At 41.2% G+C, this 16,930-nt stretch overlaps 1 protein-coding gene across 1 annotated transcript in view; it reads left to right on the top strand.

Moving 5' to 3' along the window:
- PIGU (phosphatidylinositol glycan anchor biosynthesis class U) overlaps positions 1-16,930 on the top strand; it is a 47,218-nt gene that overhangs the window by 9,447 nt on the left and 20,841 nt on the right. Inside the window, exons 5-9 of the mRNA XM_054980533.1 lie at positions 2,606-2,715; positions 5,051-5,151; positions 6,570-6,667; positions 10,738-10,892; positions 12,758-12,901. Of these exons, the coding sequence (XP_054836508.1) occupies positions 2,606-2,715; positions 5,051-5,151; positions 6,570-6,667; positions 10,738-10,892; positions 12,758-12,901 (608 nt within the window). The remainder of the gene's footprint in view (positions 1-2,605; positions 2,716-5,050; positions 5,152-6,569; positions 6,668-10,737; positions 10,893-12,757; positions 12,902-16,930) is intronic.

Here is a 16,930-nt window from a genome sequence, read left to right as displayed (position 1 = left end):
AATGGTTAAACATTTTAGAGAAGGGAAGAGCAACTCCCCTCCACCATGTGAGCCAGTCAGGTGGGAGGGGGGGAGAACACCTGAGGAAGGAGGAGTGGGAGCCACTGCTGCTGTCTCTAACACCCCCCACCCCAGCCACACACACACACACTATTACTGTGAGCTGGCCGAGCCAGATGCAGAGGGAGCTGTTCTCCACCAGCTCATCACCAGTACTGCAAGAGGATGGGCAAGAAGGAGGGGAGGGGAGGAGGAATGGAAACCTCCACCACCATATGAGCCAGTCGGGCCTAGGTGGTGACAATGCAAGTGGGTGCACAAGCAGCCCGTGGGGGAGCGGAAGCCACTGCCTCCCCGCCTCCCCGCAGCCACAGGAGACAGAAAGGTGGTGGTGGTGGTGCTGTTGCGGGTGGCTGAGCTGGCTGGTGAATGCCTTGCCTGGCAAGGAAGGGGCAGGGGGGATGGGATTCCCCCCCCCCCACACACACACACACAGTGAATCTGAAGGATCCTCTGCTTGTCATACTATATTCCTCATAAAAATCTGGCAATGGCCCTTCCAAGGCCAAGATTTTGTTTAGTTGAGAATAAGCCCCCTTAACCAAAGTCCACAATTGGTCCTGCAAAATTGTTGCTTCCCAGTCACTTCTAGAGATATGAAGGCTGGGGTGGGTGACTAGAAAAAATGGGGGGGGGAGTGTATTGACCCAGAGCCTCTCATCCCCTGTCCCTGCCGGTTCTCCTGACCACACAAGACAGCTAGGAGCCTCTTAAGAGTTCTGGTCGTTAGTTTGAAGCACCCTTGCGTCTGGGTTCTTTTTTGAGTGTGTGTACCTCCTTAGCAAGCAACACTGGAGACAGGCTGGTAAAATATAAAGGAATTTATTATAGAAAGAACATAAAAACGTGTGCTAGGCAGAAACCGCTCGTGAAAGCATTTAGGCAAGGCAAAAATAAATAACAGCTTGCTAATTCTATCTATGTTCTATCTAGCTAAAATTACTACTTTGCTGGCTATCTGACTAAACATTCTCTGAGTTGGTTCCAAGACAGGTTGTTCTTACCAAAGTCCATCCATGCCAGCTCACTCTAGGCATCCTGGAGTTGGCATGGAGCTAGAGGCTCTCCTCTTCCATACCTGGTTGCTGGCAGTGGTTACCAGGTAGCATAGCTGGTCATAACTGAACTGAATAGTGTCCAAGGGTAGAATGGTGGAAAGAGAGAGATTGTTGAGAAACAGTGAGGCCTCTTCAGAGTGGTGGGGGCCATCAGCTCACTCAAGGAATCAATCAGGGCTCGTTACTTAATTGGACATTACCTAAGTGTGAAAGTTTAGGGAGTATGGCTAGAGCTGAGAACAGCGCTAGGCACTGAGCTTCTCAAGGCCACTTTCTCAGCAAAGATAGGGATTCAGGTGCAGCCAATTAACAGTGGCTGTGCCTCTCTCAGCAAACAGGTCTAGAAAGATCTCTCACAGGCATGAAGCCTGAACCAAAGTTTTACTCTGAATATGGTGGAATAGGGCCTGCTCCTTACAGGGAGTTTTTGTCTTTTTTTTTCTCCCTGGTCTTTTTTTGAGTTTTTCTGATGGAAAAGTAAAAAAATCTGGAGGAACACTGGAGAAAAATATCTGTTAATATATATATTTTTAAAGAATGAATGAAATGTTTCTTCAGGCAATGTTTTTCACTCTCAAAATATACAGCGTGAAAAGTCTGAGGACTTCCTCTGTTTTTCCAGTGGAAAAAATTGGGGGAGCATTAAGAAAAATATGATTTTCTCTTTTAGAATGAGTGAAATACTTCATTCTGAGCATGAAATTCTTCACACTCAGAATGTATAGGATGAAAATGTCTGAGAACTTCCATTTTTTTATTGAAAAAATTGGGAAATTTGGGAGAACACTGAAAAAAAGTCCTGTACTTCAATTACTGCTTTTCTCTTTGCAAATGCAGTCATAAATATTTTTATTGCAATCATTATAATAAAAATGAACAATTACTTTTTGTTGCAAAAGAAAGTGAGTAACAAATGTCTCCATCCCCAAGAAAATATCCACTGTGAAAGGCCAGGATGGCAGAACAGGAAATAATTAAGCATGGAGAGTGGGAAGCTTTAAAACTAGAGAGGCAAAGAAGATTTTAAGAAAATGTAGCCATGGGATACCTAAGCAGTGTTTTGTCCCAACATGGATGACTAGATCTGTAATTGTGCTTTGGATTTAAAACACACACACAAATCACATCTGAAAATAGATGGGAAATCAAGACAGAAAGCTCTAGAATTAAACTGGTTGACTATAGTGTTGTCTATATTTCCTATTAAAATTGTGTGAACATATTGTGGCTGTTCCATACAAAATGGTAGCGTGGACACCGGCTGCATGCTTTTTGGTGAGAGAAGCAGGTTAATGGGGGGGGGGGGGGGTTGATTGTATTATTCATTTAAATATGTGTATCCTGCTCTTCTCCCTGAAAAGACTAAAATGACTCGCAATGGCAATGCCAAACAGATCAACATTTTCTGTGGCAGCATGATGATGGACAGGATAGCTGAACATATTCAGGTACAGAATGTTTCTGATTTGTACTGTTTTTCTCTCCAGTTTAAAAAACAGAAACTTCTAATAGAACTGGATAAGTATGCACCAGATGTGGCAGAGCTTATTCGAACTCCCATGGAAATGCACTATATCCCCCTCAAAGTAGCCCTGTTGTAAGTATTATCACCCGTGGATGCAATTCTTCTGATATAAAGAATGTTTAGTACTACTGCTTTTCTTGCTCCTTACAGTATTTTGGACACTTTATGGTTATAGCCAAACCTGACCCTAAGATATGAAAAAATAAAAAGGACAAGGAGTATTGATATTTTGTTAGCAGCTTTTCAGAGACTGGGAAACCTCTTAGGCACTCCCACAGTGAAACCATATGAAAACACCTCCGAATTTGAAAATGTACCCAGTTCCAATAGAAAAGGATTATCCTAAAAGCCAAAATTAGGAAAATCCTGCCATCTTTGTTTAGTTTGGATTTCTGATGAAAGCTCAGTGTTGGTTATCCTCCAAATTCTTTAAAAATAGACCTGGATTGGCATTAGAGGGAATCAAAAATTGAAGGAAATTTGATGTTTGGAACCTGATATTCAAAAGAAAGTCATCTAGTTGTGTTGACAAATGCTCTGATTTGTCCACCAGATTTAAAGTAACCGATTAAACTCCTCAGCTCTAAGACAAGGAGAAATCTGAAAGTCTCTGTTTGAAGAAGACATTTCTTATTCTGTCCAGTCCAGAGACTGCTGAGGGGCACTAAGATTTGTTGCTATTCCCCTCCTTTCCCCCACTAACCAGATTTCAGCACCCCCTCCCTCTATTGTCCCTCCAGCAAGCAGAAAATGGATAGAGCTTCATGAGCTGAAATAGGCATGTGTCTTACATTTGCTGTGTCTGCAGAACCCTGGATCAGGGCCCAGACAGCTGGCTTCAGAGGATTCTGCCCACCTGATGAACCTGCTCCAACTTCTAGGGGTCTGTCCTAAGATGTCTTCCCAAGATTATGCAGTGGAGACTTTCCAGATGGTTAAAACAGTTTTCTGTATAGATTGACTACATTTGATCCAGTATATGATTACTGATGCGAGAGAACAATTTACTTAAAGTGGCAATAATGAATCTAATCTCTTGCTTAATGAGAAATTGCCTGTCAGTGTGTCACTATTCTTTAGATCCTATTGAACTGAGATTGTTGCATTGTTAAAGGATTAAGAAGCTGCTGTCTTAACATGTTTAAAATACCATTCAATTTGGAAAACAGCCTCAAAGAGAGAGAGAGAGAGAGATTTTTTCTCAGTGGCTCCAATTCAAATATGTTTGAATTGCAAGTAAATGGAAATTTTTTAAATAGGCTGGTCCACTGCAAATGCCCACATCTCTCCCCTATGTCCACATAATTCCTTTATTCAAACCTATTCTGTAGTGGAGTGTGTCAGTCTTTTCTTCAATATGTTTGAATGCATTAATTTATTCTATATTTCCCCTATTTGCAAAGGTGTGCGGGCAGGTAATAGTGATTGGATGTTAGTAAACTTGTTGGCCCCTAGCCCCAAAAAACTCACAATTCAGATCAAAAGAAAATCAAAGGGGAAGACATTAGGAAAAATAAAAACATAATATTTCTATATCAACATAAAAATAAATCAACCCAATCTTTTCTGACTCCTGTTTCTTAGTTCTGCTCCCTATAACCTCCCTGTCCTCCACCAATTGCCAGCCTCGCTCACCTTCATTTTCTGAAACCATTGCTTCTTTGTCTACTGTAATCCCACTCTTGGCAAAACCCATTATCCTACTAAGAGACATTTCTCACCTTTCACATTGTCACTTTCAGAATGAGATTGGATATTAAATGTACCCTCTCTCCTCTGACAGCTCCCTTTCCTTTTTAGACTCTAATGATTTTGCTCTATGATGCAAAAGGAAGAGGCTCATGTGCAAGGGAAGTACTTAAACTGGCGGAGCACCAAAAACAGAATTAGCTCCATACAGCTTTTTCTCTCAACCTCGCCTGGTTCTCTTCCTTATTACAGCCACCATCCTATGTGCTTTTTTGTGCAGGTCTTGTCATCCCCAGCATAACCTTTTTGGGTGCTTAAAGGAGACTCCTTCTCCCTTTTTCACCAACTGAAAAGCTGGTTGCATTCATCCTATAATTTCAGTTCAGGGTGTTTGATGCTGAGATGAAGAAACCATTTGTATCCCAAAAGTAAAAAGCAAGACAGTAGAATCATACCAGTGATAATATGCAGTGAAGAAGATAATAGTGATGTGCTTTACAGAGTAACAAAAAGAGAGTTCCCTACTCCAAGGAACTAAGAAGAGGGTAAGTGTAAGGAGAATGAGTAAACGCTGTTACACATACATAGGCTTAGTTTCAGCTGCAGGGAAGAGCTAAGAAGTTAGACCTAAGTCTTCATGGAAGAGATGTGATGGAAGAGAAAACATTAGCATCAGAGAGGTGTTTTGGGACCTTGACCTTGAGTGTCTCTTTTTCAGCTATCTCTTAAATCCGTACACTGTGATGTCTTGCATTGCAAAGTCCACCTGTGCCATCAACAACACTGTAATTGCATTCTTCATTTTGGCTACGATAAAAGGTAATGCTCTTAGGGAAACATGCATACATACATACTCTGTTTTGCTTTTTAATACATTTAAGGGATGCACCACTGAACAGGGTTGTGGCTGAGATTTCAGAGCAGAGGGGATTACGATGCCAAAACTGTAATCTGTTGGAGACATTTTTCTCAATTTAGCAAACCTTCCCAATTCCTCATTGTTGTAAGTGCATTTTACAGTTGCATTGCATTTAGCTGCAAGAACGTCTTGTGTTCCACAGAGAATAAGCAAACCAAACAGTGTGGCCCATAGTACATCAAAGTAAACAGCCTGTATTGGATCACCACAGTTGAAGCAATTTTCAATTCCTTGTCTTAGAATATTAGATGAACCTAAAGACTTATTTCCCATCCTGAAAACAATTTTGAATATTCCCATTAGGAACACAAATATATAAACCTGCATGGAGGCATTAAGAGCTCTTTTGGATCCTAAGCAGCATAAATGCACTTGCTCTTGAGGAAGGCAAAATCCCAGCCTTCCCCCTCCCACTGCAGCCTTCTGTGCCCCTTGAGATTGTGCTTCTGGAAGTCAGTTAACTCCTAGGAACAGTGTTTCTGTGTGTGGGGGTGGGGTGTGGGGGGGTCAAAGTAGAAATCTGTAGCAGAAGGGGGAATTGGCAAAACATTGCTCTCCCCTTCTCTCCAGTTGTAATTACCATTCTCTCAAAGGAACTGCTGTTACACTGCCAGAAAGGCACTTCAGGATCCAAGCCTCTGTGTTTGTACATGGGGCACATGGATTTAACCATCTGTTTAGAGGTAGTTCCATGTCTGAGCAGTAATGTTCTGTTACATGTAATGTGCCCAGAGGTTAACAGAGCATTTCAGAAACCTAAATTTTTCTAGTTCCGGAGTAGGATGTTTTTCTTCTTAATAATTTTTTTTATTCTTAATAGTTACCCGAAAGACATTTTCTGCTTTACTTGTGCTCACCTGCCCTTGCTGTGTAATTCTTGCTTTCAGTTATAATCCATTTACACAAGTCAATGTGCAGTCCTGTAGCAATTTCCTTAGTGCTCAGTTTGCAGCCATTATGAACTGGTAGTACAGAAAAGCAAGTGCCTCAAAAAAAATGGGTACCCCCCTTTTTTGGCTATAAGGATGTCGCTACAACCTTATCAATATCCATGATGTTACAGCTAACCATGTGGCCCATGTTAGGACTGGAGGGGGTGGGAAAATAGATGGGAGGCATGTGTAAATCACAGGGTACAAGCATGCACAGAAATCTTCTACCTGAATGCGCTCTTAATTTATGTTAACTATTCTGTTCTCAAAACATTCCCAGAGATTATAGCATTGATGTTAACCAAAAAAACCCCTTTTTAAAAGTCCTTTTGTTTTTGAAACTCTTGATTATTAATAATCACATTCCCTTTTATCCTGTTTTGCAGGCAGTGCCTTCCTAAGTGCTGTATTTCTGGCTTTGGCAACATACCAGTCCCTGTACCCTCTCACCTTGTTTGCACCGGCTCTTCTGTATTTATTGCAGGTAAATATTCTAGAGAAGCGAGCACTACCTTTTGTGTGGCTTACCTATCAGTAGATGGAAAGGCTAGCAAACAGGAGGTTGATAGATACATGGTGACAGGGTTGTTAATGTTTTGCAAGACCTGTGTTTGGGCAGATGGCTAGAACGGGAAAGCAACTTGCAAATTGCTTGCAAATCTTCTTGGCAGAAACACAACACAGTCTCTTGCAGCCAAAAAAAAAATATATAGCGTCTTGTGAGCACCAGACTTGTGCCTGTGCTGATTTAGCTCAAGAGAGGTGCATTTTGATGACACCCCTGAGTCATCTAAGCAACCCCCGCCCCCCGCCCAAGAACTCTGCAGTTTGCAATGATCACATATGACTTGTCTTTCAGTAGAAAAAAACTAATGCTGTCACTGAAAGCATCTGGCTTCTCTTTCTGAATGTGGATCGTAGTCCTTCAGAGAGCTGGATGCTGATGGAATCTTTAATTATTCATGTATACACACACTGGATCCTCAGAGGGCACAAGACACTTCCACAAGATCTTGGGACTGATATTTTAGGAAGAGCAGCCCTATGTTAGCCTGCAGGAGGCTGGAGCATTCCACTGCATCCTCTCACTCCAGTTGCATAGGGTTTTATACTGACAGCCATAGCACACTATGCTCCACTATGCTGAATAGGTCACAGTATCCAAAGTTCTTTTCTGCAGTCTAGTGGGACAAAGACAAGCCACACACACGCTACTCATTAGACTTACAAATCAGACCAATTTGTTAAGGACAATGGCACTCTAGTCTCAGCTGTAGCAAATAATCATATTAAAACGCGTACAGAACACATTATATTACCTTGCTTCATTGGTACCTAGTGAAAGCTCCTACAAGGTGGCCAGTCCACTTCTGCGGTAGAGAACATTATGATGCTTGGATCTTCTCAGGGCTGGCAAGGAGAAAGCAGACTCCTGTGGCCATGCCTCACTTTGGTTTTGCTGCATCGGAAAGCACAGAGGCAAACGTCCATGGAGGGCTCTTGATATTTTTTGGACTATATCTCTCTGAGTGTCTCTTGCCCTGGAGTGCTGTGAGCTTCCATTTTGCCAGATGACACAACTAAAATAAATATTTAAAAAATATAGTTACACCGTCATTCTACAACTTCCTATTCTTCAGGTGCTCAGGCCATCTGTTCAAGACAACCTTACTTTCATGTGTACGTATAAAGGAAGGGGTAAGGCATGGTTTGTGTCACAATTACAACCATTGTAAGACTTTTATGAGGGGACAGTTTGAAGGAAATGTTGTCAGGAAAGGGAGCAACAGTACTTGGAAACATGGTGGGGGAGAGGCTTTTTTTATACAGGTAGGAGGGCTGACTGTAAGGAAATAGTTCAAAGAGATGCACTGGTAAAGGAACAGGGACTGTTGGCTATACTGCTATGTACTGTCTATTGCTGTAAGTATGTTCCTGCTGGGTCATTTCTCCATTGTTTAATATGTCAAGTTTAATTACTTATGCTGTTTCAGCATTGCTCCTGCCCAGTAATCGGATTTGTGGTTGTTTGCAGATTGCTGCAAATTTGCCTTTGCCTACCCTGTTGCCTTGTCTCCTGAATGTCCCAGCTGTTGATCATATTGATTTACACTGTGTAATCTGCTTGGAGTCTCAGTGAGAAAGGTGGATTATAAATAACATAAAGGAATTGTCAAAAGTAGTTTAGAAGTCATAAAAACAAATCCATGCTAGGGGCTCAAAGATATCTCCCCCAATCTATTAGTTACAAGCTGCTTGCAAAATTATGAACAGTATCTAAATGGAACATGGGCCTCAAAGCAGCGCAAGTTAGATTGTGGAAATCCCAAGTTCAAATCCCTGCTCAGTCATAAATTTCACCATGTGGTCTTGGCCAGGTTGCTGTGTCTCAGTCTGAAATCAGGGTTGTTGTAAGGATAAAACATGATTCTGAGATCCTTGGAGGAAAAGACAAGTTACACATCAGGTTAAATATATGGGCAGGATATTCAGTGCTTCCTTGTCCCAATGTCAACTCTTACACTATGCAGCCCCCACAAGATGAGCTTTCATTTCATATGAACTTCCGTCAAGATGGCTCTTTTCCTAATGTTAATGCATTGTGTCCACCCTGATGGAAACACATTGTTTTATACTATAAATTTACAAAAAAGAGGTTTGGGGGCGGGGGAGTGATTAACCAATTCTGAAAGTGCTGCAGTCCATCAGAGACAATATAAATCAGTCTATGCTGAGAAATGAAGTTATCATTTCCCAGCTGTGACTGTCCTTTAACTGGAGACTGACAGAGGTGAAATTTGGGTCTCTTTGCATGAATTGCATGTGCTGAACCACTGAGCCAAGCATTTGGAGCTGAATCTTTGACACTGCTGGTTTGCCTGTTATCAAATAATAATTTTCCTGAATAGATTTTGTTACTGAAATCAATAGGATGTGTTTTGTGAATAACCATGGCTGTTGAAAGCTTTCTAGTGATTTTTTCTGAGTTAGAAGTAGAGCTTGTTGTCTGATAAAAGATTTTTTTTTTAAATCTCCTCCTCCTCTATATGAAGCTTTCTTATACTGAGTCAAACCATTGGTCAGTATTGTCTGCTGTAACTGGCAGTGGCTCCCCAGGGTCTCAACTACAGATCTCTCATTGGAGATGCTGGGGATTGAACCCAAGGCCTTTTGCATGTAAAGCAGGTGCTGTCCCTCTGAGCCATAGCCCTGCCACATATTTTGCTCGTTCTTCACTAGTCTGTAGTCCTGGCAGCAATTGGTAACTATATTCCCTGCTGCTTTCCTCTTTTTTTCCCATTTCAGTGACATCAGAGTGAGGGCAGGGAACTTTGCCCTCGTTCTGATTTAGCTTCAGATGTCATTCATTGCATGGATTTTTTTTTTTGCATCATTAGAATGAGAATTTTGCTTTCCTCCCTCAGTCTAGCCTCTTGCCAGAAAAAAAGGATATTGAGCAGCATCAGGCAACCTGGCTGCTGGGGCAAGTGCTTCTCCCATTTGCAGGACTTCCAAAAAGTGCTGAGGAGTGGGTACTCTTTATAATCTGCAGACAGGGTAGATATTGTGGGTCTGGATCAAACTGTGTAACTTTTCTACCAAAATAATTTTGGAATGTCGTTGTTGTCTTTTGATGCTTGCGGTAAGGAAGTCCGTGAAACAGTTAAAACTGCTTGTTAAATCTAAATTAAGCTCCTGCTTTTACATTTGGAAAGCTGTTGCTTTCCCCCCTCGCAACTCTGTGCTTAGTATTTTATTTTTAAATCCAGCTTCTGTGCAGATACGCCACAGTTTCAGCAGCTGTATGATAATTTGAAATGTCTTTGGGCTAATAACAAGAATTTCAGAAGCTTTAAAGCTGCTGGCAGATGTTCTGTTTCTTTTAATTTCACAGGAGCTTCATAATTAGAGAAGTTTCTTATAGATTTTTTTTTTAAAAAGTGCTCCCTTGCCTTGTCAAATTAATCCTGCCAGATTTTTGTTCAAATTGTTGAGGTGATTCAGAAAGTTGGTTTTGTGGAGCTTGGGAGCATGCCGGATCTACTCCCATTTTATCCTCATTTTATCCTGTGAGGGTAGGCTAAGAGAGGGACTGGGCCAAGGTCACCCAATGAATTCCGTGACTCAGCTGGGACTTGATTTCAGGTCTCCCTAATACTAGTACAGCATTCTACCCAATTTTGAGATACATAATTTCACAGTAACCAGCTATTGTTTAGAGGTGCCTGGATTTTAGATGTTAACCTGGTTTTTATGCTATGTTTTTAATTGAACATTCTTGTTGTAAGAATGCAGGAAGGGGGGGATATAAAATGAATAAAATAAATAAATATTTTACAAATTTATATGGCTATAATTTAAAGAAATAATTAAAAAGTAGGACTTGAATAAGCTTGCATAGAGGAGTATATTGTATATACCCGGTTATCAGAAACAACTTCTACTCTGTGTATCCCATTACTAAACATGATGCATACATTATCTTTTTTAAAAAAATCAATTTTTGCTTTAAATTTTAATATATATATATATATATATTTGTTTCCCTCCTAGCGCCAGTTCATACCAGTCAAAATGAAAAGCAAAGACTTCTGGTTTTACACTGTGCAGTATGCAGGGCTATATTTGGCAAGCTTGGTGGTGATTGTTTGCCTCTCCTTCTTCCTTCTCAACTCTTGGGATTTTATTCCATCTGTTTATGGTTTCATGTAAGTAAAACTTGTTTTTGTGCACTGAATATGTCCACAAATAAAATCACTGTCCCTTTCTCTAAGGGCTTTTTGGTAGGCATTATCACCCCAAACAAACACTGACCCTCAATAGGCAACAGATCTCTTGCCTGTGCATAGTCCCTTGTTAATTAGGAGTTCTTCATTGATGTGATTCTGTGGGTGAAAATAGTACAACTTAATGTACCTGAATGACTTGGAGGATACTGAAGCATTCAGATAAGCAAGCGTTCTAACTCTCGATGTGCAGAACATACAGTGATGCTGAATTAACAGTCTTTGATGAATGAGCTTTGTTCAGTGGAGATTTTTGTGGGTTAAGAGAAGCTGTGTTCAGAGATTCAAGAGCAACTCAGTAATAGAATAAACTGTCTATAAAGGGTTGTAAGCATTGCCTTTGGTAGCTTTTCAGAAAAATATTAGACTGGCACCTGTAAGGGAGTCTCAAGCTTCAGGGTATCCTGTCTTGGGTAGGGAGTTGAGAAACACAATCCATTTGTTGTCTTTGAATGCTTTGGTATTGCCTTCTTTGGTAGTGGTAGTGTCAAAATAGCAAGTAAAGAGTTTCCTGATGACCCTGATAGTTTCAACTAACTGTTACTTGAAACTGGCACCTGGCATAGTTGTCACCTGGCTTATGATTGACAATGGTTGCTGCAGAAGCTGATATCTGGAAACAACCTTAGTTGGCATACAAGTTAAACATGACAAAATGGTGACACGAAAGGAAATGTAGTAAGAAGCTCAAAAGGCTGGTTCTGTTAGAACTCTGGAAACAGCATTTGTTCATTGACATAAATGTCAAAACTGTTGTTACAATAACATTCTGGATGCATCCCACTGACAGATCCTTTGTTTCTTTGGACAAGACATTACTCTCCCTATTGCAAATGAGATAGGAGGGCCAGAAGCATGTTGGGTGTAGTCACCTGACTGACAGACAGTCCTTCTGCCTTGCCTATGTTCCTCTAAGTAAGATCTGAGATCAGTTCAGTCCTCTTCTTTCTCTTCCGGTACCTGGAGTCATGGTGGTCAAAGAGCTGTGTTCGTGCTGAATCCCTTTCTGTGTTCAAACTGAATTCCTTTCTCGAGCAAGTTTTAAACGTTGCACCTGTATAACATAAAAAACAAACTCACCACCTGTGTGTTTTAAAATATCTCAGGTTCATGGGAAACTAGAGGGAGCCCACAGTTCCAATCTGAAATATTAGTGCAAAAGCAGTATTAAACAAGTGAAGCAACGTCTCATTTCTTGATCGTTTTCCAGCCAGCCATTTTATCTCTTCTGCCTTCCATCAGCAGTAATTTTACTCTTGTTTTCTTAACGTGAGATGATACATTCCTTGGATCTGCTGTTATAGCCAGTAGATGTCACTGTATTTCTGCAGGAATGGAGAGTGTTATCAAGTCGAAGCTGACTTATGGCAACCCCAGCTGGGGTTTTCAAGGCAATGAGACCAACAGAGGTGGTTTGCTATTGCCTGCCTCTGCATAGTGACCCTGGTCTTCCTTGGAGGTCTCCTATCCAATTACTAACCAAGGCCAACCCTGCTTAGCTCCTGAGATCTGACAAGATTAGGCTTGCAGGTCAGGATGCAGGAATGAATATGCACTTGAATTTGAGTGACAAATGTCATAGGGACGTAGGGGCAGTTATAAGAAAGAGCAGCTTTAATTCACTTGTACGTCTTCTTAATTAATAGTCGCCAAGCAGGTTTTGGGATTTTTCTAACGGTGTGTGAGAATATTTTTATATATGTGCATATTTATGAGGCGGCTATTATAGAACAGTTTGGTGTGTGTATACTCGATCAATAATTTCAATATTGCTGCATCCATTACAGCCTTTCTGTGCCGGATCTGACCCCCAACGTCGGCCTCTTTTGGTACTTCTTTGCTGAGATGTTTGAGCACTTCAGCCTCTTCTTCGTATGCGTCTTTCAGATCAACGTCTTCTTCTACACCATTCCCTTGGCAGTGAAACTAAAGTAAGTAGATTCCTTTTGTCCTTGCTTTGTTTGGGGGAGCCATCTACCTTTCTTCTTGCTGCTATTTCAGCTTCTGCTGGCAGGTAGTGTTTATGAGCTTCTTGGGGAAAGGACAAGATAAAAGTATACATCAACAAATCAAATCAAATTTATTATTACGGTCCTAGACCAGCAAGAAAATTACAGGAATGAACAGTGTTACAGAAATAAACTAGAGAATACAGATAAAAGATACCTCAGTAACGTAATGGATTACATTGCCTTACATTACCTTAAAATGTTTAAAATTTAAATTTCAATATATCATAAAAACCAGATGACGAATGTAGAAAAGTAAAAAACTCTCTCAGTGTTAACCATTTTAGATATAGGTACAAACCAGGGACAGTAACCTTGGAGGAATTAAAAACTTTAAAATCACAGTATAAACAACTCCTTCAAAGGAAAAAGCAGGAGGCAGTTGTCCTTGCATGGGAACAATTAAATCAGACGACCAATCTCCTATTTTGGAGATTAATTGCACAACACTCAGGCAGTGCTCATAAGATGACAGACACCATAATAGTGCCAGAACTATGGGGAAAACACTACAAGGTTTTGTATAGAAATTTGGCAGGGAATAATCATCAGACAGTAGATCTTAGTACCCTTTCAAAATGGCAGCCTGTGAATCCCACAGAAGTGAAGCATCTTATTGAATCTTTAAAGCTTGTTAAAGCACCTGGCATTGATTTGATCCCCCCTGAGCGAATAAAACAAAATGTTGACTGGTGGGTTCCTTTCCTGACGGAACTATTCACAATAGTAGACAACACCAGAAGAATCCCAAGGGATTGGGGAGTTGCCGTCATCATTCCTATTCATAAAAAGGGCAGTAAAGATGACCCCTCCAATTACAGACCCATTAGCCTTTTGAGCTCTATAAGTAAGTTATATGCAAAACATCTCCAACAGAAACTTAGGGACTGGATTGAGGAAGGGGGCTGCCTAGCTGATGAACAAGCTGGGTTTAGAGAGGGGCACTCAACACTAGATCAATGTGTGATCTTAGACCACCTGATCACAAAATACTCCTCCAATTCAACAGCATCATTATATGCAGCTTTCATCGACTTAAAATCAGCGTTTGACTCAATTTCTAGAACCATTCTGTGGGGAAAAATTAGAATTTACATCAATAGACAAACGCTTATTATTTCTGCTTCGGGCCCTACGCGAAAATAATACTCTACGAGTTTGATACAATCCCCCAGGCCACCTATCAGATTCAATAGAAGTAGGGCAGGGAGTCAGACAGGGATGTATACTGGCCCCCCTTCTGTTCAATTTATATATTAATGATATGGTATCCTATTTAAACAATCCAGACTTCCATCTCCCGAAAGTTGGGAACAGGCATATTCCTGTGCTTCTGTATGCTGATGACGCAGTCATACTCTCCAGGACTCCTGTAGGTCTGAGGAGAGGTTTGCGCTCACTTATGCAGTATTGCCTGGATAACACTCTAGAGCTCAACTATGCTAAAACAAAGATAATGGTCTTTGCCCAGAGACCCAGAACTTATTAATGGAACCTGAACTCAGTCCGTGTAGAGCAAGTACGATGCTTTAAGTATTTGGGTGTGGTCTTCCAGGCGACTGGGTCGTGCAACGCACATATTGCCCATGTTGCCTCGAGTGCTCAAAAGTCTGCCGGAGCAATTCAAAAAAAATTTTGGACCAAGGGAGGTAGATGCCTGACAGCTGCATTTAGGTTATTCTCTGCAAAATCATTAGCTCAATTAACGTATGGAGCTTTGCTTAGTATTAAATCCAACTGTACCTCGACGGAAATGATATAGTCAAAATTTCTGAGAGGTATCTTTCAGGTCCCCCCTTGTACTACAAATGCTGCAGTCCGACTGGAGGCAGGCCTGACAACAGTAGAGGCCAGATTATGGATTGCAGCAATTCTTCATTGGTTAAAGCTAATTTTTTCCCCTAAAGGACTTGTAAATCTAATGCTAACTGATCATTGTGCACCATCTTGGGCTAGCAAGATAGATAGTAAACTAGCCTCTTATGGCTTATCGCAGCAATTACTGCTCAGTATGGGTTACAACCAAGCCCAAAAGGCCATTAAGCAGAGAATAATATAGGCCGAGAGACAACATGACTTAAACAGAGTTAAGGTGTCACTGTTTGATCCTGACCCTATGGTTAGGCTAACCCCTATGCCTTATCTTTTTAATCTTGCCAATCACGAACACAGGAGAGCCTTTACGTTAATGCATTGGGACGCTCTTCCATCTGCTGTACTGGAAGGCAGATACAAAAGGATGCCACTGGAAGAGCACCTGTGTCCCTGTGGTGATGGGAAAATAGAATCACTAGAACATGTCATCTTTGACTGTAAAATATACATGCAACTACAAGAAGTTTACATAAGGCCCATACTTTCTGCTTATCCGGGAAGACATAGAGCATTTCTACTTTCAAAAGTGCCCTCAGATAGATCCCAGGATATAACATATAAGGTTGCCAAGTTTGGCTGGATGGCAATAAAGAACAGGAGATCATTCATTACCAACTAAAGACAGTTCTGTTTTATGGTTTTATGGTTTTTTACATCAACAAATAATAATTAGGATCACTTTTTGTTTTCAGGTTATTATGAATTTTGTCACCCAGCCCCAGAGCTTTTTCTGTGCACCGTGACTCAGTCGCAGAGCTCATACTTTGCATGCAGAAGTTCCCTCCAATTAAATTATCTCAGGTGGCATGTTTTGGGACCCTAACTCATGCAGTGGCCAGATGTTGTTGTTTTTTTGAAAATTTTTATTTTTTAATATCTAAAACAAAAAACTACAAAAAACTACGAAAGTACAAGGGAAGGAAAAAAGGGAGAAAAAAAGAGAAAGGGAAGGGGGTGGTGGAAAAAGAGGGAAGGCAACATACAAACAATAAACACTGCACTTCAATGCTTTCCCTTCATACTGCCATAATTAAGAATTAAACCTTAATAAAGTAATGATGGAATGGTTGACCTTACAAAATACAAATTACAGTTCAAATTAAGTCTTTCCCCCCCGCCCCAGGCCTCGGACGCAATTCTCTCTGAGCAGCTACAGCCGCAGCGCTCGTTGCCTCCCCCCTCCCTTCAGGCTTCGGATCTTCTTCTTTTTGCTTGGTGTCTTGCCCAAATTCTTGATTTTTGTCCACAAAATCCCTTAGCTGATCTTCCATGCAGTGGCCAGATGTTAATGGGGCTGGCCAGTTTGAACACATTACTACTGTTCTACTAGATTAGTGCTCACTTTGTTTCCAAGCCCAGTTTGAAGCGTTTTTGTTAACCTTTATAGCCCTGAATGGTTTGGAAATGAGATGCCTCAAGAGCCAACTACTGTAACATGAGCCTGCTTGTGTACTAAGATCATTTGCGGAGACTCTGCTCCGTGTCTCGGTGCTTTCACAGTTTCAGCAGGTTCCTCTACTTAACAGGGCCTTTGGAGAGGAAGCTGTCATCTCCCTCATGATTTTTCATTTTAGAACTGTTGGGAAACGCGCTCTGTAATGCTGTCAAATTTGAAGAAAATGGCCAATATGTTCTCCTGACTGAAGAATCTAATCTCTTGCTGGGGAAGCTGCTTTCTACCCACCAACCTTATTTGTATGCTGTGGGGGGGGGGGGGGCGGGGGGAAGAGATTGCTCACTGTAGCTGAAAGTTGGGTTTTGCTGATCTCCCATCCTGGTAACTTTGCTGCTTCCTTGACTTGTGGAGATGCAGTAATTGGAAGGGCAGGGGGAATGATTAGACATCTGGCTGATTTCCCTTCTCCCCACCCAAACAAGAGATTCGATTCTTCAGTCAGGAGAACTTATTGGCTGCGGCAGCCATTTTCTCCAAATCTGACAACATTACAGAGTGTGTTTCCCAACTGCTGGGCCTGCAAATTAAAGGATAAAAATAAGCTCTTTCTCCTCTCCCTTGCGTAAGCATTTCATCTGTCCCATCTAAGGTTGCTAACCCAATGCTGGAAACCGGTGGGA

Source organism: Eublepharis macularius, chromosome 5, assembly GCF_028583425.1.
Source record: "Eublepharis macularius isolate TG4126 chromosome 5, MPM_Emac_v1.0, whole genome shotgun sequence".
In the NCBI taxonomy this organism is placed as follows: Eukaryota; Metazoa; Chordata; class Lepidosauria; order Squamata; family Eublepharidae; genus Eublepharis; species Eublepharis macularius.
Note: the sequence above shows the minus strand (reverse complement) of the source record. Positions and strands in the feature narration are given on the sequence as shown.